At 44.2% G+C, this 24,884-nt stretch overlaps 2 protein-coding genes across 9 annotated transcripts in view; both read right to left on the minus strand.

Moving 5' to 3' along the window:
- The window catches only part of RAD21L1 (RAD21 cohesin complex component like 1), a 49,542-nt gene extending 46,574 nt beyond the window's left edge, over positions 1-2,968 (minus strand). For 4 of the 8 annotated variants that reach the window (XM_061437114.1, XM_061437112.1, XM_061437117.1 and 1 more), the window contains exon 1: positions 2,244-2,968. The gene's annotated coding sequence lies outside the window, so the exon portion shown is untranslated. The remainder of the gene's footprint in view (positions 1-2,243) is intronic. The other 4 variants (XR_009740440.1, XM_061437115.1, XM_061437111.1 and 1 more) reach the window with 2 other exon arrangements.
- A 12,345-nt stretch (positions 2,969-15,313) lies between these two features.
- Positions 15,314-23,430, minus strand: C13H20orf202 (chromosome 13 C20orf202 homolog). The gene is made up of 2 exons (XM_061437126.1): positions 22,916-23,430; positions 15,314-20,932 (listed from the first exon to the last, which is right to left on the minus strand). The coding sequence occupies exons 1-2, from the start codon at positions 22,979-22,981 to the stop codon at positions 20,699-20,701; spliced, it is 300 nt and encodes a 99-aa protein (XP_061293110.1). The 5' UTR covers positions 22,982-23,430; the 3' UTR covers positions 15,314-20,698.
- Between the last annotated feature and the right edge of the window lie 1,454 nt (positions 23,431-24,884).

Below are 24,884 nucleotides of genomic sequence, written 5' to 3' on the forward strand. Positions count from 1 at the left end.
GCCCCTGGCAACACACAGGGTATGCACTCTGAGCTATATTGCTCATTGTTCCTATTCCAGTAATAATTGTAAGAACTTGTTGTAACTGCCAGGATTGAGGCCAGTGTTTAGAGGCAATGATAGAAACGTCTGCCCCTGTGTCCACAAGTCCAGGGAATTGCATTCCCATAATTTTTATTTCTAATTTTGGTCTTTCATCTGTAACAAAAATTTGCCAAAATACTTGTTTTCCTGTACTTCCAAATTCCTCTATTCTCTTTTTAGGAGAATTTAATTTTATATAAGGTAATAATAACAATTGAGCAATTTGATCTCCCTTAGATATTTGATAGGGAACATCGGGTTGTAGCGTTGTAAGTATTTCTCCTTCAAAATCTTCATCTATTATTCCTATCTGAACTTCGACCCTCTTTAAAGTGAGATGGCTTCTTCTTATTATTAAACCAACAGTATTTTTAGGGAGGGGTCCCCAGATGTCAGTTGGTATTTTATATATTCCCATACAGGGCATTACTACTAAATTTTCTAAGGCTGGTATGTCTAATGCTGTGCTCCCTGATGTTGCGGGGAGTAAGTCATGAACTGATTGTTTTCTTGAGGTTGAGCTGGGTAGGCAAAGGGAACTGCGTTCCAAGTGCCTGCATTATTTTTCGGGCCCCGAGCCAGGCTCCAATTCCCGTTTCCTGACAAGGGAGTCCCGTCTTTATGAAATTTTGACCTACATTGATTTGCCCAGTGATTTCCCTTATGGCATTTTGGGCATAATCCTGGAGTCTTGATATCATTTTTTATCTTTTTAAAATTTCCTCCTTTACAGTCTTTTTTAATGTGTCCTAATTTTCCACATTGGTGACATCTCATATCCGTCTTTTTATTAGCCTTAGACAATGCTTGAGCCAGGAGTTGCATTTTATATGGTTCTGACCCAATATCCTGGCAAACTTTAAGATATTCTTCTAGAGGGGCACCCTGTGCTTTGAGAGGCTGAATCGCCTTTTTGCATTCTGAGTTAGCATTGTCATAAGCAAGAACTTGCATCAGCAAATCTCTCAAACCAGGCTGTGAGACTGTTTTGTTCAAATTTTGATGTAGCCTGGTGATAAAATCTACAAAAGTTTCCCCATTTGATTGTTTAATTTGGGTAAACGAAACCGAGGCTTGTCGGGGTGGATTTATTCTCTCCTAGGCTTTTAAACATATCATTCTCACTTGAGTAAGTAATTGATCATTAAATTATAACTGAGCTTGGATGCCAAAATTTCCTCTGCTACCCATTAATTGACCAAGCGTTATATTAACTGGCCGGTTGGCAGTCGCATTTCTGTGAGCTTGTTGATTTGCCTCATCTTGCCACCGGGTCCTAAATTGTAAAAATTCTGAGGTGGATAGGCAAGTTCTGGCTATCATTTCCCAATCACAAGGAATTAACCGGTCAACTTGTGAAAGTCCCTGAATTAGTCCCATGGTATAAGGAGAATTAGTTCCATATTGGGTACATGCCTGTTTTATCTCCCTTATAGTTTTAAATGGTATGGCTGTTGTAATCGTAATGCATTCCTCCTTGTGGGAATTGAGGATATGGTGGGATTTGAGTTACAGCCACGGGGAGAACTAAAGCGTCTTCATCCCCCTGCATAGGAACCCCTTTTTGTAAAGGCATCATTTTACTAGGCACGGTTATCTGTGGTTTAAAAGCAAATCCATCATCCCAAGGGGTTTCAGGATTGAAAGGGGGAGGCTCAACCAGAGGTGCAGTCGGACGAGCGAGCAAGATCTGTTCTTGACTTCTGTCATTCTTTTGGCTCTTATTTTTCGTTTTTGTTGATTGCTTCTCTTCCTCATCACCAATGTTATCATATAAATTCATTTCTTCCATTTGTTCTTGTAATTGTTCTGTAGAATCCCCTGAATCCGAGCCTTTGGATTGCAGTTGTCCCTAAAGCTGTGCTAATAAGATTCCCTACTGACCATACAGACAAAGGACTCTTTTCCCCCGCGTGGGAAGGCACAGCGCAGGCAACGCGTAACTTCTTGCCATTCCTCATACCTCAAAGTCCCTCTGTCTGGAGCTAGCCAGTAGCAATATTTTTCAGTGGCATAAAACAATTCTTTAAAAGAGGATTGAGATATCTCAACCTCCGAACTTTTTAACAAAGTTTTTAACACTTGTATACAGTCACTATGCTTAGAAGGATTTTGCCCCATTGTTACCCTGATTGACAAATCCGCAGGGGTGTGCTTACCAAGGTTCGTTCCTCGTCTGAGCTGGCCGGATTTCCCTGAGTTCTCCGCCGCCAGGAGCGTAGCCTTGAGGCTGGTTTCACTTTCAGGTCCCTGTTCAGTCCAGCTCGACAAACAGGGTTTCCGAAAGCGGGATACAGCGGCGGAGAATGAGAAACAAGACACAAGAGTTCAGTGAAAGGCGAGGATCAGGGGACCAACACCGCTCCCAGGTGAAGGTGCCGAAACTGAATCCGTGCCGGCTTTGCTATACTCTCAGCCGCGAAGGAAGGAACGTGCAGGGGCTTAAGCAATAACTCATGTGGCCTTCAGGGCAAAGAACAAAGTGATCATTAACCTTTCGGTAAACAAGAAACAGTAATCAGTAACAAATCAGTAACTAAGACTAATATTCTTATCTATAGATTTCCTCCAGATACGGAAAAACATGTAACTCTGAGAGGCCATTTGGGAAACAGTCTGGGGTTGGTTTTCTGCCCCCAGGATCATATCTTATTTTCAAGATTATGAACTGTTCCCTCTGGACTTGTTCCAAGAGTCCCACGCCTTAAAGCATCCAATTTATCAATAATTATAAATTCTGTGGCCCTCACCTGGGCCTGCTTTTCTTCTGTTCTTCCTGTCTCCTACAATAGTCCAACTCTCACATCCATACATGACTACTGGAAAAACCATAGCTTTGACTACACGGACCTTTGTTGGCAAAGTAATATCTCTGCTTTGTAATATGCTGTCTAGGTTGGTTATAACTTTTCTTCTAAGGAGCAAGCATCTTTTAATTTCATGGCTGCAGTCACCATCTGCAGTGATTTTGGAGCCCAAAAATAAAGTCTGCCACTGTTTCCCCTGTTTCCCCATCTATTTTCCATAAAGCGATGGGACCAGATGCCATGATCTTCGTTTTCTGAATGTTGAGTTTTAAGCCAACTTTTTCACTCTCCTCTTTCACTTTCATCAAGAGGTTCTTTAGTTCTTTGCTTTCTGCCATAAGGGTGGTGTCATCTGCATATCTGAGGTTATTGATATTTCTCCCGGCAATCTTGATTCCAGCTTATGCTTCTTCCAGTCCAGCATTTCTCATGAATATTAGGCGTCATTATTATTGCTAAAGAGATCATCCACACTGACCTGTGCTTTAGGGACAGCAAACATTTTCCTACTTGGAATATTACAGCTTTCAATAACTAAAGCCAACTGCTACAAAGTAGGAAAAATAAAAGAGCATAAGGATCCAAGGCTGGTTTCCTCCTTTGAATTTCCATAGGAAATACTGATAAATCTTGGAATAACAATAGCATTCAGTATATAGGTTATTTAAGGTCCCAGGTTCCTTGCTGATGGGTTGTCTCATTTACTCTTCAAACAACCTCAGTTCAGTTCAGTTGCTCAGTTGTGTCCAACTCTTTGTGACCCCATGGACTGCAGCGTGCCAGGCCTCCATGTCCATCACCAACTCACGGAGTTTACTCAAAACTCCTGGCCACTGAGTTGGTGATGCCATCTCATCTTCTGTCATCCCCTTCTCCTCCCCCCTTCAATCTTCCCCAGCATCAGGGTCTTTTCAAATGAGTCAGTTCTTCACATCAGGTGGCCAAAGTATTGGAGTTTCAGCTTCAACATCAGTCCTTCCAATGAACATTCAGGACTGATTTCCTTTAGGATGGACTGGTTGGATCTCCTTCAGTCCAAAGGACTCTCAAGAGTCTTCTCCAACACCACAGTTCAAAAACGTTAATTCTTCCGCTCTCAGCTTTCTTTATAGTCCAACTCTAACATCCATACATGACTACTGGAAAAACCATAGCTTTGACTAAATGGACCTTTGCCGGCAAAGTAATGTCTCTGCTTTTTAACGTGCCATCTAGGTTGGTCATGATTTTTCTTCCAAGGAGCAAGCGTCTTTTAATTTAATGGCTGCAGTCACCATCTGCAGTGATGTTGGAGCCCCCAAAATAAAGTTTGTCACTATTTCTACTGTTTCCCCATCTATTTGCCATAAAGTGATGGGACCAGATGCCATGATCTCAGTTTTCTGAATGTTGAGTTTTAAGCCAAATTTTTCACTCTCCTCTTTCACTTTCATCAAGAGGTTCTTTAGTTCTTCTTTGCTTTCTGCCATAAGAGTAGTCATATGCATATCTGAGGTAATTGATATTTCTCCCGGAAATCTTGATTCCAGCTTGTGCTTTATCCAGTCCAGCATTTCTCATGATGTACTCTGCATATAAGTTAGATAAGCAGGGTGACAATATACAGCCTTGACATACTCCTTTCCTGATATGGAACCAGTCTGTTGTTCCATGTCCAGTTCTAACTGTTGCTTCTTGACCTGCATACAGATTTCTCAGGAGGCAGGTCAGCTGGTCTGGTATTCCCATCTCTAAGAATTTTCCAGTTTGTTGGGATCCACACAGTCAAAGGCTTTGGTATGGTCAATAAAGCAGAAGTAGATGTTTTTCTGGAACTCTCTTGCTTTTTCGATGATCCAACGGAAGTTGGCAATTTGATCTCTGGTTCCTCTGCCTTTTCTAAATCCAGCTTGAACATCTGGAAGTTCACAGTTCACATACTGTTGAAGCCTCACTTGGAGAATTTTGAGCATTACTTTGCTGGCGTGTGAAAGTGAAAGTCACTCAGTCGTGTCCGACTCTTTGTAATCCCATGGACTATATAGTCCATGGAATTCTCCAGGCTAGATAATTGGAGTAGGTAGCCTTTCCCTTCTCTAGGGGATCTTCTCAACTCAGGGATCGAACCCAGGTCTCCCACATTGCAGGCAGATTCTCTACCACCTGAGCCCAAGGCAAATTAGCGTGTGAGGTGAGTGCAACTGTGCGGTAGTTTGAGCATTCTTTGGCATTGCCTTTCTTTGTGATTCGAATGAAAACTGACCCTTTCCATTCCTGTGGCCACTGTTAAGTTTTCCAAATTTGCTGGCATATTGAGTACAGCACTTTCATAGCACCATCTTTTAGGATTTGAAATAGCTCAACTGGAATTCCATCACCTCCACTAGCTTTGGTCATAGCTATGCTTCCTAAGGCCTAGTTGACTTTGCATTCCAGGATGTCTGGCTCAGGTGAGTGATCACACCATCATGATTATCTGGGTCAGGAAGATCTTTTTGTATAGTTCTTCTGTGTATTCTTGCCACCTCTTGTTAATATCTTCTGCTTCTGTTAGGTCCATACCATTTCTGTCCTTTATTGTGCTCATCTTTGCGTGAAAATTTCCCTTGGTATCTCTAATTTTCTTGTAGCGATCTCTAGTCTTTCCCATTCTATTGTTTTCCTCTATTTCTTTGCATTGATCACTGAGGAAGGCTTTCTTATCTCTCCTTGCTATTCTTTGGAACTCTGCATTCAGATGGGTATATCTTTCCTTTTCTCCTTTGCCTTTCCCTTCTCTCTTTTCATAGCTATTTGTAAGGCCTCCTCAGACAACCATTTTGCCTTTTTGCATTTCCTTTTCTTGGGAATGGTCTTGATCACTGCCTCCTGTATAATATCATGAACCTCCATCCATAGTTCTTCAGGCACTCTATCAGATATAATCCCTTAAATTTATTTGTCATTTCCACTGTATAATTGTAAGGGATTTTGATTTAGGTCATACCTGAATGGTCTAGTGGTTTTCCCTACTTTCTTCAATTTCAGTCTGAAGTTGACAGTAAGGAGTTCATGATCTGAGCCACAGTCAGCTCCCGGTCTTGTTTTTGCTGACTGTGTAGAGCTTCTCCATCTTTGGTTGCAAAGAATATGATCAGTCTGATTTCAGTATTGACCATCTGGTGACGTCCATGTGTAGAGTCTTCTCTTGTGTTGCTGGGAGAAGGTGTTTGCTATGACCAGTACATTCTCTTGGAAAAACTCTATTAGCCTTTGCCCTGCTTCATTTTGTACTACAAGGCCAAATTTGCCTGTTACTCCAGGTATTTATTGACTTCCTACTTTTGCATTCCAGTCCCCTGTGATGAAAAGGACATTTTTTGGGGGTGTTAGTTCTAAAAGGTCTTGTAGATCTTCATAGAAGTGTTCAACTTCAGCTTCTTTGGCATTACTGGTCAGGGCATAGACTTGGATTACTGTGATATTGAATGGTTTGCCTTGAAAACGAACAGAGATCATTCTGTCGTTTTTGAGATTGCATCCAAGTACTGTATTTCAGACTCTTTTGTTGACTATGAGGGCTACTCCATTTCTTCTAAGGGATTCTTACCCACAGTAGTAGATATAATGGTCATCTGAGTTAAATTCACCCATTCTAGTCCATTTTAGTTCACTGATTCCTAAAATATTGATGTTCACTCTGGTCATCTCCTGTTTGACCACTTCCAATTTACCTTGATTCATGGACCTAACATTCCATGTTCCTATGCAATATTGTTCTTTACAGCATCGGACTTTACTTCCATCACCAGTCACATCCACAACTCGGTCTTGTTTTTGCTTTGGCTGCATCTCTTCATTCTTCCTGAGTTATTTCTCCACTGTTCTCCAGTAGCATGTTGGGCACCTACTGACATGGGGAGTTCATCTTTCAGTGACTTATCTGACTTATCTTTTTGCCTTTTCATACTGTTCATAGGGTTCTCAAGGCAAGAATACTGAAGTGGTTTGCCATTGCCTTCTCCAGTAGACCACGTTTTGTCAGAACTCTCCACCATGACCTGTCCTTTTTGGGTGGCCCTACATAGCTTGGCTCATAGTTTCATTGAGTTAGACAAGGGTGGGGTCCATGTGATCAGATTGGTTAGTTTTCTGTGTTTGTGGTTTTCAGTCTGTCTGTCCTCTGATGGAGAAGGATAAGAGGCTTATGGAAGCTTCCTGATGGGAGAGACTGACTGAGGGGTAATCTGGGTCCTGTTCTGATGGGCAGGGCCATGCTCAGTAAATCTTTAATCCAATTTTCTGCTGAAGGGTGGAGCTGTGTTCCATCCCTGTTATTTGACTTGAGCTCAAACTATGGTGGAGGTAACGAAGATAATCAGTGACCTCCTTCTAAAGGTCCCATGCAAGCACTGCTACACTCAGTTCCCCCAACCATGCAGCAGGCCACTGCTGAGCCACGCCTCTGCTGGAGACTCCTGGACACTCATGGGCAAGTCTGAGTCAGTCTCTTGTGGAGTCACTGCTCCTTTCTCCTGGGTCCTGGTGTGTACAAGGTTTTGTTTGTACCCTCCAAGAGTCTGTTTCCCCAGTCCTGTGTAACTTCTGGCAGCTCTATGGTGGGATTAATGGTGACCTCCTCCAACAGGGCTTATGCCATACCCAGGTCTACTGCACCCAGAGCCCCTGCCCCTGCATCAGGCCACTGCTGACCCATACCTCCTCAAGAGACACTCACAGTTCTGTCTCAATCTCTGTGGGGTCTCTGGGTCCTGGTGTGCACAAGGTGTTTGAGCCCTCTAAGCATCTCTGGCAGGTATGGAGTTTGATTCTAAATGTGATTTCACTCCTCCTACCATCTTGCTGGGGCTTCTCCTTTGCCCTTGGATGTGGGGTATCACAAGGTAGTTAATAATTCCCCTCCTATTGTGATGAGGAAGTGGCCCGGAGAGGAGAAGCCATGGGTACAGGGTCACATATTTGGGAATGGTTTCACTCCCTTTTTCCCACCTCAGGGAACTGCGTCACAGTGACCACTCAGGCAGACCTCTGGGAGATGTCCTTGATGCTAACTTCTTAATATCAATCCATAATCAAGCCCATCTGGAGAAGGCAATGGCACCCCACTCCACTACTCTTGCCTGGAAAATCCCATGGATGGAGGAGCCTGGTAGGCTGCAGTCCATGGGGTCGCTAAGAGTCAGACATGACTGAGCAGCTTCACTTTCGCTTTTCACTTCCACGCATTGGAGAAGGAAATGGCAACCCACTCCAGTGTTCTTGCCTGGAGAATCCCAGGGATGGGGAAGCCTGGTGGGCTGCCATCTCTGGGGTCGCACAGAGTCGGACACGACTGAAGCGACTTAGCAGCAGCAGCAGCAATCAAGCCCATCACTTTACCTTCAAATAGGACTTTATTCATTTCTCACTGTCTCTACCCTCTCTACCACTTCCCTACTAGAGAAGCTGTAACAGCTTCCTCAGCAATCTCCCTCATGTCACTTGCCTCCCTTGAGCCCATTGCCCACACTGCAACCAGAGCGGTCTCCCCTTATAAAGCTCTTTAAGTCTTCCTGTTGCTCTTAGAATAAAACCAAACACCTTCCTGACAACTACAGGGTCCTGCATAGCTTCCCCCTTACTTATTATTTTTTCATGTTCTATGAGTTGATTTATCCTGACCACAGTGAATCTTCAGTTTCAGGGTCCTTGCTTGCCTGGGCCCCTCCAAGGTCCCGGGAGAACATAGCAATATGTTCAGCAGGGTATATGTTTTTATAAACATTGCAGAAGTAAGGTATTTAACTAGAATCCTTTAAGATCATTGTCTTTCAACTCTCCCTCTGTCATAATATATTGTTCAATGCAGTACTGGAAGGATACAGCTAAGACAGAGTTGAGTTAGGTGTACATTACTTTAGATTCAGATGTGTTACGGACTGAATGTTGTGTCCCCCGAAATTCATATGTTGAAATCCTAATCTCCAATGTGATAGTATTGAGAGATGGGGCACTTGGGAGATAATTAGGTCATGAGGGCTCCATGTTGATGGGTTAGTAATGTGGGATTAGTTCCCTTATAAAGGAAACCTTTCAACCTTTCTGCCATGTGAGGACACAATGGGAAGACAGCTGTCTATGGAATAGGAAACAGGATCTCACCGGACACTAAGTCTGCTGGCATCTCGATCCTGGACTTCCCAGCCTCCAGAACTGAGAGAAACAAATGTTTGTTGTTTAGCCACCCGGTCTGTGGTGGTTTGTTGTAGTGGCCCAAACAGACGAAGACAAGAACCGTTTATGTGGTTCGCAGTCCCTTTCATCTACAGGTGTGCCATTGCTGTCCATCCCAGGGCAGGAATGGCTTCCAGGAATACCGCTAGTGTCCACTGTGCTGACTCGCCCTGCACTGTGACAGGAAGGCGCAGGGCCACAGGTTATGGTAGTGCCCAGCATCAGGGGTGTGTACAAAATGGGTGGGGAAGAGATTTGAAACACACAGTACCAGAGCTAGTCTATAGAAAAGTCTGTTGATCATCAGATGTATTAAACTATACGCAGAGGATTTGGTTCCTAGCAAAGCCCGGTTAGGAAATGGCAACCCACTCCAGGAGTCACTTGCCTCCCTTGGGCCCATTTAAGATTGTCTTTCAACTTTCCCTCTGTCATAATATACTGTGCCTGGGGAATTCCATGCACAGAGGAGCCCAGTGCGGGTCCCAAAGAGTCAGACATGACTGAGCAGACACACACGCATGCCAAGTCCGGGCAGTGTATCTGGCAGTGCAGCTTGTACAATTATAAATGTCCTGCATGTTTTTTCCTCCTTTCTAATAGAAATTGAATGAACTAAAAGATATCAAAGTCCTACGTTTGTAGGGATATGGAGAACTGTAAACAGCAAGCATAATATATCTATGAGGGAATTTGAGTGTTTTATGATCTCATAGTGTTGGGTTATGTCTCACTTAGCATTTCTGTCCTAACAGTGTCTTACAAATAAGTGACCTGTAGATCATAACAAAAGTGGTAGAGTAGGCCTTCCACATCCACAGGTTCTGTACCGTGATTCAATCAACCTCAGCGAAATATTTGAAAAAAAAATTCCGGAAATTTCCAAAAGCCAACAGCCATACAGTGACAACTATTTACATAGCATTTACATTGTGTTAGATGTTATAAGTAATCTAGAGATTATTTAAAATATGGGGGTGTGTGAGTAGGTTATATGCAAATACTATATCCTTTTACATAAAGGACCTGAGCATCTGTGGATTTTGGTATCTGCAGGGGAATAATTGTCCTGCAGATTGTTGTTCTTTAGTCACTAAGTGAAAGTGAAAGTGAAAGTGAAGTCGCTCAGTCGTGTCCAACTCTTTGCGACCCCATAGACTGTAGCCTACCAGGCTCCTCTGTCCATGGGATTTTCCAGGCAGTAGTACTGGAGTGGATTGCCATTTCCTTCCCCAAGTCTCTAACTCGTGTCCAACTCTTTTGCGACCCCGTGGACTGTACCTACTGGGCTCCTCTGTCCATGGGATTTCCCAGTGGGTTGCTATTTCCCCACAGATACCAAAGAGTAACTGTAATTCATTAAGAGGAATAGATACATTTCATATCAAAGTAATGAATAGACTTGATTGTGATAATCTAATTAATTAAAAGAAGAGGATTATAGGACTTCCCTAGTGGTACAGTGGATAGCAATCTGCCTCTGCCAATGCAGGGGAAACGGGCTCAATCCCTGTCTGGGAAGATCCCACATGCCAAGAAAGCAACTAGGCCCATGCACCACAATGACTGAGCCCACATACTGCAACTATTGAAGCTCACATGCCTAAAACCTGTGCTCCACAATAAGAGAAACCACTGCAATGAGAAGCCTGAGCACAGCAACAAACAGTAGCCCCTGCTTGCCACAACTAGAGAAAGCCTGGGCACAGCAACGAAGACCCAGCGCAACCAATTACAAAAAAAGTGAATTCTATAAATACATTGGGGGGAAGATTCAAATTTCTCATGAAATTTGACATGAAATACTGACATGGATGAAGATAATGTGGAATTCATACTATGCTACCACATGGGGATGCTGACAATAAAACTAGTTAATGGACTGTCAACTCAAAAAGTATTTAAGCTTAGTCACTATATAAAAGGACTTATGTCTGTGTTTCCATTGCTGCCTTACAAATGGCAATACTATCTTTCTAGATTCCATACACATGCGTTAATATGCGGTATTTGACTCCTTCAGACTTACTTCACTCTCTGCAGTAGGTTCTAGGTTCATCTACCTCATTTGGACTGACTCAAATGCATTCATTTTTATATCTGCAGGGCAGCAGTGGAGACACAGACATAGAGAACAGATTTATGGACATAGTGTGGGAAGGAGAGGGTGAGACAAATTGCAAGAATAGCATGAAAACATATACATGCCATGTATAAAATAGCCATTGGAAATTTGCCGTGTGACACATGGAGCTTAACCCATGTTCCTGACAACCTAGAGAGGTGGAATGGGGTGGGAGATGGGAGGGAGGTTCAACAGGGAGGGGACATACGTATGCACATGTGCATGCTAAGCTGCTTCAGTCATGTCCAGCTCTTTGCAACCCTTATGGACTGTAGCCTGCCAGGCTTCTCCCTCCATGGGATTCTCTAGGCAAGAACACTGGAGTGGGTTGCCATACACTCTTCCAGGGGATCTTCCTGACCCAGGGATCGACCTGCATCTCTTACTTGTCTCCTGCATTGGCAGGCAGGCTCTTTACCACTAGTGCCACCTGGGGAAGCCCCGACATATGTATACCTGTGGCTGATTCATGTTGATGTATGGCAGAAACCAGCACAATATTGTAAAGCAATTATCCTCCAATAAAAAAAATTTTAAAGAGTTATAGCTCATGTATTAATGTTAAAGAAATTTAGAATTTTTTCAAATTTGACAATAATCCTAAGAACTTACATAGCATTAAACTTTACAACTTAGAGAAACTTGTTTAAACTACGCACCAAAAAAGTCAATCTTATAAAGACTGAATTATTGTCTTTATTTATAGAAATAAATCATTATCTTATGGCTATATGGTCAAAGAATATATAGAAAAAAGTTACAGAGCTATATCATGGCAGCTAATTCATAAAAATATTATGCTGTATTTCCAGAGTTTATGATTTTATCATTTGTGTCAGTTTTAAAAATTTCATCATTTGCTGTTATTTCTTCCATAGTTATAAAAGAAAAATTCCCCTCTTTAATGTACTGCTGCACTTATGACTTTTTATTCTTTTTCTTTACTCAAAGAATATCCTAAATTTTATAAGCTTCAGGGCACGTAAAACCTATCTCTGTCCCTACCCAGATCTGTGTTCTTGCTCCCTGTGTGGTAGCCATATATTAAATCCTTTCTATGCCCATTTCTTGGGAAAGTGCCTGGCACACCAGAAAACTACTTGTAGATAAATGAATGAAATTGGAATGCAAGAATGTCGACTACAGGAAAGCATGAATTTTATCCATTTTTTTTTATTCTGACATCCAGAACAGCATCTGACACATAGCAGATGCACCATAAGTATTTTTCTATTTTTTAAAAAATTATTTATTTATTAAAAAATATTTCTTATTTATTTGGCTGTGCTGGGTCACAGCTGTGACACTTGGGATCTTCAGTTGTGGCATGTGGGATCTAGATCCCTGACCAGGGATTGAACCCAGGCCCCCTGCATTGGGAGTGCTAAGTCTTAGCCACTGGACCACCAGGGAAATCCCTTCAATTTACTTATTTTTAATTGAAGGATAATTGCTTTACAGTATTGTGTTGGTTTCTACCAAATAAAGTATTCTTCTAAATTAGTCCAGACCTGTTACCCTTTTTATTGCAGATAATGCTTCTTTTCATTGTCTCTGGTTATTCCATTTACAAAGCACTTCCACAAGGTCTCCCACAGTTCTGACAGGTGTCATTTTCATTTCAGAGTTAAGGTTCAGAGGAGGAGAAGTAACTTGCTACAGGTCATTCAGTCAGTGGCAGAGCCGAACCTAGATCTCAGGGCCAGAAAGCGTCAGTGTCCCCCCCGCCCCCAGTATAACCCGTTCCTCAGTAAGAAAGCAGACAGTGAAGGCAGTCCCACAATGCAGAGCAGGCTGGTTAACCGAAGAGTTACTCCACATGGACACCAGGTGGCGCCCATCCACCGAGTAAGTCCCTTAGTCCTTGATAAGGAACACAAAAACGTTAATCAGAAAGAAACCAGAGTTTGAACCACCAGTTTCATTTGCTTTCAACTGCCCCGCTTTTCCTTCATTGACCACCCGCTCTTTGGGTCTCAGTTTCCTTTCTGTCAAATGGGAATATCAACAGGTATTTCCTAGCCAGGTGATATGCTATGGTGTCCATGCATAGCCCATGTTCAATAAGCATCTGTCCTCATTCTTCTGACAGGGCCCATGGTAACCCCTGGCTGTACAAAATTCTCTTTAGCCCTGCACATTGACAGAGAATTATTTCCAGTAGGAATGAGCAGGAAATTCCTTTTTGTTGATCCTTTACTGTGCTAGATGGAAAAGTGGCCCCTACATCCTAATCCCTGGAGCCCATGAATGTTACTTTACATGTTATATCTCCATTTTAGGAATGTAGGACTTGGGTTTCAGTGGAACTAAGTGGCTCCAAATAACACATTGAGTAAATCTCAGATCTACCTTCTGCCTGAGCAGAGCTCTGAGGGTGTCTTTGCAAATGATTAATTTAAGGATCTTGAGATGGGGGATTATCCTGGATTATCAGGTGAGTGTTAAATGTAATCACATATATCCTCAGTAAGGGGAAGGCAGAGGGAGATTGTTCACACACAGAGCAGAAGGCAGAGGTGTAGCTTCAAGCCCAAGAATGCCTGCAGCCACCAGAAGCCAGACAAGGTCGGGAACAGATTATCCCCCAGAGTTTCCACAGGGAGTGCAGCCTGGCACACATCTTGGTTTTGGTCCAGTGAAACAGGAGCAGGACTGTGACCAGGGGGCAGAGGAAGGGCAGAATTCCCATCTTATGAACTGGATTCATGATTTGCTGGGAGTAAGAAAGGGGCTGCACTCCTGGGGACATCCCGACTCTGGGTCTGCTCACCAACCATGGTGATTCCAGGGGGTGTCGTCTAAAGATGTCTTTGAGTTCCTTTCGCATACACACATACCCACACATACACACACGTAGACTGTCTCCCCAGACTCTGCCAGAAGGAGCGGCAGGGGAGAGGGGGACACAGGAACCCAACATCTCTGCATCCTCTTTCCCACGGAACCCCTCCCTCCACTTCGTCTGATAGGAAGAGCACCATTGTGCTGTGGGTCAGAGCTCTGCTTAGGCAAAAGGTAGATCTGAGATTTACTCAATGTGTTATTTGGGGCCACTTAGTTCCACTGAAACCCAAGCCCTACGTTCCTAAAATGGAGATATAATATGACCCTTGCAGAGCTGCTGAGTGGGTTCAGTGCAGCATTTTTACACTGTTTCGTATGGTGCTGGTAGTCAGGGTAGATGACTGATAATGAAAATGAAGAGTTTACATGGCACATACACAGCCCTTGTTAGAAGACAGGCATGGCTGTAAACATTTTACATGTGTTAGCTCACTTTCACGACAACCTCAGAAGGTAGGTATATTATCATTCCCATTCTATACATGATGAAACTGAAGCACAGAGAATTTAATGACTTGCCCAAGGGCACATCATTAGTAAATGGAAAGCTGGGATTTGAGCACGGGCAGTGAGACTCCAGGCTATACTGAGCTACTACACTGTCTTGAGCTAAAAAATGGTAGCTGTTATTATTCATTATAATAGCTAAGATTGATGTGCCAGGACGATGCTGATTCACTGCATTTGCTCAATAGGTATATGAGGTAATTAACTGTTGTGTCTGCACTTTACAGAGGAGCAAATGGAGGCAAGAAAAGTTATGTTATTTGCTTAAGGGCATAGAATTAATATATAGCAGACCTGGGATTCAAATCCAGGCATGCTGGTGTCGTGGCCCTTACTCAATTACTGCATTATACTTCCTGTGTATTGACAATGGTGATGAAGGAAAAGAGATAGAAGAAGAAGAGGCAGAGGAGAGAACAAATCTACCTTATACTAACCTGCTATGGTGCACTCAGATGTCAAAGGTTGAGCTGATTCAACAGATTCCCTTTCTATGGACTTCAATGTAGAGAAATAGCAGGACCGTGAAATCTTTAGCAATGGAAGTGGATAAACAAAAAAATGCAGAAAGAAGACCAGAAAGTAAAGCCCAAACATAGTTAAAGGAAGCCAAAGCCAGGAAGTAGGACAGATGGCAGAACAGCCCCCGGCCCTTGGTTCTCAGCCTTCCCTTGAGGGTTTGGGGCTGGTGGACACTCAGTTCCCCAACTCCAACTCGGAGGCTCCTTTCAGCAGGTCTAGGTGGGCCTGGGTGTCCCCGTTCCTAGAGTGCACCCTAGGAGCTTCTGGGGGATGGTGGAGACTGATGAGGACCCACTCTGATGTGGTGAGGAAGCCAGTTGTTGAGAGAGAATAGAGAGTGTGTTTGTCACAGTGGTGCTTGCCAGACTGTCATCCACACCTCACATTTCCCAGCCAACTCCCTCCCCTGGCTGGGACACACCATGTGACTAATTCTAGCCAATGGGCTATGGGCAAAAGGGACACATGTCACCGCCTGGTTAAAATGTGGAAGAGACAGTGTGTGACTCTCCAAATGTATCTTCCCTGCTGTAGCATCAGATGACATCGCAGATGATGGCTGGGTCCCCGAGCATGAGCACCTTCCCTGACACACACCCCATGCCCCCCACAGGAGTGTAGGACATGTAGTGTGAGCCAAGGAGGGACCATGGTTGGGTTGAGGTTTTGAGATCTCAAGGTTGGTTTGTCATAGCAGCAGAGCTGAACACACCTCTTAGGAACACATTGAATGAAACACAGTAAGGCTGGAGTGACGAGTGAACTCTTGTAGACCCAGACCTACCCTTCACTTCCTGGAGTTCCTTCTGTTGGATTTTGATGAGATTCTGCTTATCATTCTGCCTGAATTTATAATAAGCCCCACCTAGTCCTTGCAGCTGGTATACCACACTGGAAACCTATCCAGTCTTACACGGAGTGGTGGCTTTAAAACACGTATGCAAGTTTTTGATGCTCCTCCCATCAAGAGATGGTCTAATTCTCTTGCCCTTGCATGTGAGCTGGGCTTGGTGCCTGGCTTCTTCTGCAAAGGATACAATGGATGTGACACTGTATGACCTTCAAGGCTGGGTCATCAAAGCTATACAGCTTCCTCTTGACTCTTCAGATGCTCATTCTTGGCACCAGCCACTATGCTATGAGGTAACTCAGGTCACATAGAGTGTTCATGGGTAGGTGTTCCAGCTGACAGTCTCAGCTAAGATCCCAGGTAACAGCCCACATCCACTGCCAGATATGTGAATAAGCCTTTGGGATGAATCAAGCTGGACACCATATGACTGTAGCCACTTGAAAGACCAAAAGCAAGAGCTCCCCACCTGAGCCCAGTCCATCCCCAGAACCATGGGAAGTGTGATTTACTGCAACGACGAATGGTTGTTGCAATAATAAAATGATGATGTTTTAAGTTTGGGAACATTTTGTTACACACCAGTATACAGCCAGAACACACTCCGCAAGATTGTCACACCTGGCCCAGGTCTGGATGCTCGCAGCAAGTAAAGACGAGCCTCTGATCCTTTCTGGTTAAATCACAGTGTGAGCCCTGAACTGCCTGTCCTGACAATAAGTATCACATCTTGTACTGTTGTTCTGCTCCTAATTTTTTAGCTTCTGACCTTGTCAGTCCTTTTCCCGTCTGTGCCCCCTTATCTCCTCACTCTTGGATGCAAGGCTTTGGTGTATAGTCCTGTCTTTGCTGCCTCAGCAGAGAAAACCCTAGATTTTCCTTCATGATCACGATCCCCAGGCTCCCTCTGGTGTGCACTGGTTGGCTTGGACAAACATGATCTGTAACCCTGCCCTCCGGGAACCAGCACTGAGGCTGTCGTTTCCACTCCAATCCCCTTGTCCCCCAGCATCTGGGCTCAGTCTGAGTTTTTTCTGACCTGGGATCAGAAATTAAACGTTGGTTCCAGAGGTGGGATCTCAAAAACAACAAATACCCCAGCAGAGGGGCGGGTTTATCTTCCCAGATTAGTAGAGACGGGATTGGCAGATGGTCATGGTTTGAGGGCCCAGCTGTGGGAAGTTGGGAGAGGCAAAAGGGGCTAGTGGTTGGCATTGGGCATGGGAAGCAAATGTCACTGTTACTTTGTATGGTCAGGCAGATACTTCGCCTGATGATGGTTGCTAACAAGCTTGTCTATTTGTAATAGTCATAGTTTCACAAATCAATATATTTGTGATTATACAGTAATAATAATGGTATCATTTATTAGCCTTTACAATGTCAAGTGCTGTGTAAGGTGGGTTATATGCATTCTACTATACAATATATATATTAATCTCATGAGCTAGATACTATTTTTATCCTTTCTTTTATAAATGAGATAACTGAGTCTCAAAGAGTAAGTAAATGGTGGAGATCAAAGATCAAAAAGTAAGTAAATGGTGGAGCTGGAAATAAACTCAGGTTAACAACTACATAAGTAGGAACATGCAAGTTAAGGTCACAGTGTAACACCATTTTGCACTCAGTATATTGGCAAAAATTAAGAAGATTGATAATACCAAGTGTTGGCGGAATATGGAGGAACAGGAGCTCTTGGATACAGCTTGTGGGAGTGTAAGCAAATGCCCCACTTTGGAAAATACATTTCTTGTAAACTTGAGTATTCACATACCTCCAATTCACCTCTTTGCTATACAGGTATCTGTCGCTTTTCTAAAGTTCACTTGATGCCATTTCACTTTTATGAGAGATATACATTTGTAACTGTTTTTGTGAATTGAAAGAAAGCCCAAGTTGATTTTCATTTTTACAAAACTGAGTGAAAAGTGAAACTGATGTTCAGTGTTTGATCTGGGGTGAGCTGTTACAGAGGCAGCAAACACCCTGGGGAGGGGCAGCAGGGGGCAGGGGGGACTGGGGCCACCAAACTCCTTCCCCGAGAATTTCCCCAGGAACTGCACTCAGCATCTCTCTGCACCAGGCCACCATAGCTTTGGTCTGGCTTTGACCTGTGTCTGTGCTTTATCTCAGTCTATCGCATTTTGTGCCTCTGTTAGCAAGATCTGTCCTAAGGTAACTGTTTCTTCACTTTACACAGTTTCAGCTTGTGAGATGTTTCATGGGAACACTCTACTTTTGGATAGTGGAGGAAACCTGTATATCCTAGAGCCACTGTGCTTATGCACATGAACAGACGTGATTACAAGAGCATCAGTAATGATAGCCCAAAGTTGAAAACTGTGTCAGTCAGAGACAGGCTGGAGACAGAAACCACCCTAGTTATTTTAACAGAGAGAATTTAATATAGAGAATTGCTAACCAAGTATAACGTTGTTAACTGGATGACCAAAAGGTTATAAAAAGATCTCTAAGATAGAATGAAAGTAGCACTTGCAGGAAGCATCTACCACACCCAGGCCTGAGGGAACAAAGAGAAGAGGCTGAGATGATCAAAACTGAAAAACATAAAGCAGGAGACGTGCAGTACTCCACTTCAGGTATCTAAGAAAGAAGGTGTGCTCAGCTGGGGCTCGAGTCTTGGAAAGCAGGGTGGGGCCAGGAGGGCAGGAACTCAGACTTCTGGGGAGGAGATTCTGGCTGGAGCTCTTGGCTCTGCAGTTGGGGGAAGTGCCCCATGGAGCTGAACCTAGAGCCCTGAGAAGGGGTTGCTGACTGGTGCCACAGGAGGAATTGCTGCTGTGAGGTGAAGGAGCATTGCTGGATGATGCTCATGGGAGCAGGAAGGCCACCAGAGAAGCTAAAGAGAAGAAAGATGAAGAAGCAAGTCTTTTCTCCTTCCTCCAGCCCTACGGTGTCCCTCTAGCTCACCCTGCTTATTGGCAAAGTCTAACCAGCTCCAGCCCCAGCATCACAGAACAGGTAATTTTTAAATTTAAAGTATTTATTTTTAACTGTGGTGAAATATAAGATAAATATAATTTTAACCATTTTAAGGTGTATAGTGGCATCAAGTACGTTCACGCTGTTATACCACCATCACCGTCATCCATCCACAGAACCTCTGTCATTTGGTAACACTGAAGCACGGCAATCCTTAAATGACTCCCTGCTCCCCAACTCCTGACAACCAGAACTACCTTCTGTCTCCATGAATTTGACTACTCTAGGTACCTCGTGTGAGTAGAATCATACTGTATTTGTCCTTTTGTGATTGGCTTATTTCACTTAGCATTATGTCTTCAAGTTTCACCTGTGTCTTCAAGTTATAGCAGTGCTAAAATTTCCTTCCTTTTTAAGGCTGACTAATGTTCCATTGTATGTATGTGCTGCATTTCGTTTATGCATTCAGCCATTGATAGAGTACAATTTTTCGTACTATCAAATACTGTATAGAAACAGCCCCAGGTTAGTCTGACTATGGACACTGTATATATAATACAACCCTCCCCCCACCCTTTGCCTCCTTATGCAATAGGTTTACTTTTTCAAAGCCATTAAAAACAATATCCTAACAACATGCCAGAAGATTTTCAAAAACAAAAAAACCCTGATGATAATTGGACCATCTTAACACCAGGACATTATTTTCACCTGTTCCATTTAAAAGTCTTTCTTATAGGCAAATATAATTTTTAAAAGTTATGACTCCATCCCATATAATTGAGGGTTCTGCCACATCATACATCTTGTTGCCTGCCAAACAGGGTTGGTGTTGCTAACCCTGAATGAGGGAAAAACAATTTTTTTTCTTGATTTCTCTTCTTTGTTTCTTTGACCATCTGGACCGTTTTGGTTGCAAATGAGGGGAACCCTACTCAAATCAGCTTAAGCAAAAACAAACTGGTGCCTGAGTTCATAGGTGATAGTGGTGGAATTTTCTGGTTTTTTGCTCTGGATAGACAACAGGAGTAACTCACCGAACTAGAGTCTGAAACCAGGGACTAAAGACAGCCAGCACCCTTCTGGCCTGCCCGTCTCTTGAATGACCCTCTCTCTGCTTCTCTTTGAACAGCTTCTTTCTTTCCTACTCCAGGCAGGTCTCTGTCACCTCACAGTAATCCTGGCCACTGGCAGACCCAGCTTTGCAACTTCAGAAGAACAAGTATCAAGAGGGTAATGCCAGAGAAGGTTTGTGATTGGCTCTGTGAAGTCACATGGGCCACCCACTGGGCCAATCATGTTGTTAGGATGATGATGAACTGTAATTGGCCAAGCCTGGTCACATGCTGATCCCTATGGCCAGGGTGGTTGTAGGGCCTGTTGCTTTCAGATAAAGGGAAATAAAAGGCCTGAAAACAATCATCAAGTCACTACATGGGGTTCTGTTTTTCACCATGGCAACACTGGATAAACACCCTGGCACACTGAGCTCTTTCTTTGTTTTAATAATCACCTTGTGAGAAATTCCCAAGAATAGGATTACAACCATGGTGCTGGCCAGAAGCCATATAACATGTTTCTGTTTCCCAAATGTATTCACATCTCTTAGCTTATTTGTGAAATACTGCTAAGTGACAGGAGAGGAGAGTGACACAGAGAAGCTGAGTGACAGTTCCAGGGACATAGAGTGAATGAGGGCAGGGGTAAATCCAGAGCCTGGACTTCCTGACTCCCATTCCAGTGCTCTCTTTCAACAGCATCACAGTCAAAGTTTAGACTGGTTGGGGGAGGGTTAAAGTCAAGGTCATCTCCGGCCTGTTAAGGGAGGGAACTTCGTCTGCTGTCTACCCCTTGAAGGAGATGGGCCAGGCGCCTGGAGGGAAAGGGTTGGCGGCCCCTGCCTTCAGAGCCTGCTCGAGCTCTGATGGGGGAGGTCCCGCCACTAGACCTGGCGTCCTCCCACTGGACACTCTCTGTGCGGAGCTCCTCCAGGACGCTGTGCAGGTGCCTCAGTGTAAGCAGGAGTCTCTGATCTTGGTCCTGCATCTCAGTCTAGGAGAGAGAAGAAGCATGTGAGGCAGCGGCCAGAGCACTGGACGTTTCCCAGAAAGATGTCTCCTTCACTGTCTAATCGGAGACAAGCCCACAGCCTCACAGAAGCCATGTTTTCACCAAAGCCTCCTTTTCTTCATCTGCAAAGTGGAAAGCAAATTACTTGCCTTCCAAGGATCTCTCCCTTGTTTTAGATCCCAGCAGGACTTTGGGGGCTTTATGATTCCAGAACTGGAGGAAGAGCACCAGACTTTTGTCCATGGTAGTTGTTGGTGCTACTGATTTGTTCTCTTAGCTGCGTAGAGTGACGGACATGCTTCCCTGATAGTCAGTTGGGGCTCCTTGGCTGGGCTCCAGAGGGGAGTCCTTGTGGAGTCATGTAAATTCCCAGTGATAGAGGTTAAAGCAGGCTTGACTGGGAACCTTACCAGTCAGGGACCAGTAAGTGGAGACTCAAAACTCACCTCTTGGCATCATGTGGAGGTGGGGGTGCATTTGGGTCTGGGAGGCCCCTCTACCTACAGGTCATTCTCCCTTCCCCCACCTGTTCTTCTTCCTCATGGGTAGGAGAGAAGTACTTTATCAAATGAAAATCAGCTCTTTGAGTTCAGATACTAAGCAGTCTTAACGTGGGGACACAGTGTTTAGGGGAGCACAAGGAGGGAGCAGCACACAGCCTATAATTAGCTGTGGCTCTGCCACTGGAGTCCCCTGGACCCATGAGGATCCCTACTGGGCCAGCCCCTCCCACCAAGCTGGGACAGGCCTGGGTCCCAGCTGGTCTGTTGCCTGGCAACCCAGGCAGGTCATTTTTGGACAATCCTTTCTGTCCCTGCATCCCACCCTCCCCTGAGCCAGAAGTAGAAGCTCATGTTTTTTGGGTTTTTTTTTTTAGTTTTTTAAGTTGTTGAATTGATCAGTCTATTTTTAACTGCCCTCTTCTTCCTCTTCAGGATGATAAGTTCTCCCAGGGTTGAAACTGGCATATTGAGATACAAACCTTGGGTGCCCTTTGGGGTTCCCCCAAACCACCTCCTTCTCTCTCTTGGCTAGTGTCCCCACATACTATGGGGGCATCCTTTTATTTTTGGACTTGGAAGAAACATCACAAGGAGAGATGTAAGACCTGGCTTCCTGAGCAGTTACTGAGGAACCAGGTAACACCGTTCATAAGCTCAGGAGAATTAGTGCCCCATGGCGTGGACATCTACAGACAGGAAATGGGAGACAGGAGTGAGTGGGGTGGATAAACTTCTCTCGGGCAGGGTGCAGCTCCTCCTCCAGGCAGAGAGTCCCACAGTGAGGAGAACCAGCTGCCAAGAGGGCTGCTGGCCTCTTTAGGGCTTCTTTGTAAGTGGCATCCAGTTGGGTAACACAAGGCATCTGCTGGAATAGTACTGGCCTTTGCCCCCGCACCTCTTCCCCTCACTCTCACCCCTCTGGGCTTGCACCTCCAAATAAGCAGGAATACCCCAGAGTTTGTGCAAGTGTCTGCTTTCTAGAAGGCCCCGGCTAAGACAGCTCTGGTACACCATTTCCAGCTGGGCCAGGACTGTAAGAGCCAGGGTAGATGTGCCAAGCAAGCACAGTGAATTATACCATCCCCTCACCAAGTTCTCACAATAACCCTTGTGATGTTAGTATTATTGTCATCCCCCTTTTACAATAAGGAGACTGAAGTTCAAAGCCATTTGCTAGAGGCCACAAGCCACAGAGCTGGGCACATACCAGACTCAGTGTAATTCTAAAACCAGTCTGGCAAGCACTGCACCCAGAGCCTCCTATGTAGGCCACGACCTACTTATCCCAGCACCTGGGGTGGCAACTGTGCACAGTGTGGCTGATCCCAGATGGGAGCCTGTGGGGCCTACACCCCAGCCTGCAGCTCTGCCCCAGCCTAGGGGGCCCCTAGGAGGTAGGAACCTGGGGGCCTCAGAAGATGTGGGATGAAGGTGTAAGGTAAAAAGAAATACAAAGCCTTACCAGCTCCTTTCTCAGCCACTCCAGGGTCTGCCTGAGACTCGAGGTTGGCTCTTCTTTTGTTTTCATCTCAGCTCCTCGGGGGAAACCTTGATGCCGAACTGCTCTGCTTATGGACCTGAGGGACCTTAGACTTGGACAGTCCGGCTCCCTTCTTGGGCCAGGATCGGGGTCTGGCTAAGTCACTGAGGATGGAGTTAATGAGAGCAGGAAGTGGCTCACGTTGAAAAATGTAGGTTTTTTTTTTTTTTTAAAGGGCTTCAGTACTTTGAACAGAGCAAGGAGGGAGGAAGGAGGAGGGAGATCATTGAGCTACGGTGTCTCAGTGCCTGTGGGCTCCAGAATCCAAATCTGACGCCCACAGGATCACAGAAGCTTTAAATGACAAAATTAATAATTATTGTGGAAATAGGTGTCCATACTTTTTGGCCACATTGTTTTCTGAGGGCCTGTTTTGTTCTAAATTATATATATATGTGTATATATACACACATACATACATATATAGATGAATAAAATCTCATTTGGGGGGGATACCACATCTGTGTCCCCAGTCACCTTCCTCCCTCCCTTACCCATCTGTTGAGTCCATAGATAAGGGAAATGCTCATTTTCCAGAAGAAAAAAGTCCCCTTTCTTCTGGATGCCCACGCACCCCATTTCTAGCAAATGAGATAAAAACAGAAATTTGCTGTTAGACGTCTAGGAAAATGTTACCTACCTGATAAGGAAAAATGTCAGTGGTGCTCCTCCTTTACTCTTACTTTCTTCTACTTCCTTCTGCCTTGAATGTGGATGCGATGCCTGGAGCTACAGTAACCATCTTGCAACCCTTAGATAAAGGCTCAAAAAACTGTAGAGGCACTGAAATCACTCAGTCACAGAATCACCAGTAGCATCGGCCTGTTTTATGAGACAAGAACTCCAATTTTTAATTGGGCAAACACAGTCCTAATGGACACCCGTGAAGTGGGTGTTCTTTAATTTTCCTTTTCAACATATACTTATGAGTGCCTTCTGCTGCTGCTGCAGCTTGGTTGCTTCAGTGGTGTCTGACTGTGCAACCCCATGAGCTGCAGCCTGCCAGACTCCTCTGTCCATGGGATTCTCTAGGCAAGAGTACTAGAGTGGGTTGCATTCCCTTCTCCAGGGGATCTTCCTCACTCAGGGATTGAACCCAGGTCTCCTGCATTGCAGGCAGGTTCTTTACTGCTGAGCCACCAGGGAAGCCCTATTGAATGCCTACTGTGTGCCAAATTCTGCTGTAGGCAGATAGAGGAACAGAGCCCAAAATCAGAGAGAAAAAGGCTGTTCTTTCCTGGAGCTGACATGCTAATCGATGGAAACAACCAAGATCAAGTTAATATTATGATGCCAATGAATAGGATCTATTCTCACACAGGCTTTAATTTTATTCTATCCACTTGAACTAGGAACTCCAAACTAAGAATTAACATAGTGATCACAGATAAGAAGCTGAGGTGACCAGAAAAACAAACTCAACCCATTTGGGAGGGACTTTCCCTCAACCTGGGCTACACAAGCTGTTCATAGATAAAGCCCCACTGAAAATGAACGCATAGCCCCAGATTACAAACACACAAGGAAATCATCCACCATAAGTGAGAGTCAGCAGACACCTTCAATAGCAGTATTAGACCTCACTTCCCCAAGAACTTCAGATGAGATAACAAAACAGTATTTTGAAAAGAATTAAAACCATACAAAAGAATTAAAAAACCTAAGAAAAAAGACACTATTTAAGAAGGGGTATTTTTAAAAAAACCTAAATAGAATTAATAGAAGTAAAAATTATAAGTTAAAGAAAAATCGTGTTTATTTAAGTGTAGTTCCAAAAGATAGGGTGGGGGTACAGGACATAGGGAGGCAGACTGAGACTCAGTAGGAGGAAAGGGTTGCTAAGAATTCTTCCAAGAAGTGGGCACTCGGTCAGTGGCACATGAAAGCATAG

This window comes from Bos javanicus, chromosome 13 (assembly GCF_032452875.1).
Source record: "Bos javanicus breed banteng chromosome 13, ARS-OSU_banteng_1.0, whole genome shotgun sequence".
In the NCBI taxonomy this organism is placed as follows: Eukaryota; Metazoa; Chordata; class Mammalia; order Artiodactyla; family Bovidae; genus Bos; species Bos javanicus.

Bases quoted from the DNA above. Each gene is read 5' to 3' on its own strand.
- C13H20orf202 (XM_061437126.1), bottom strand. From the start codon at position 22,981: ATGAAAACAAAAGAAGAGCCAACCTCGAGTCTCAGGCAGACCCTGGAG. The intron at 20,933-22,915 runs GTAAGGCTTTGT...TCTCTCTCCTAG, and splicing joins AGTGGCTGAGAAAGGAGCTG to ACTGAGATGCAGGACCAAGA.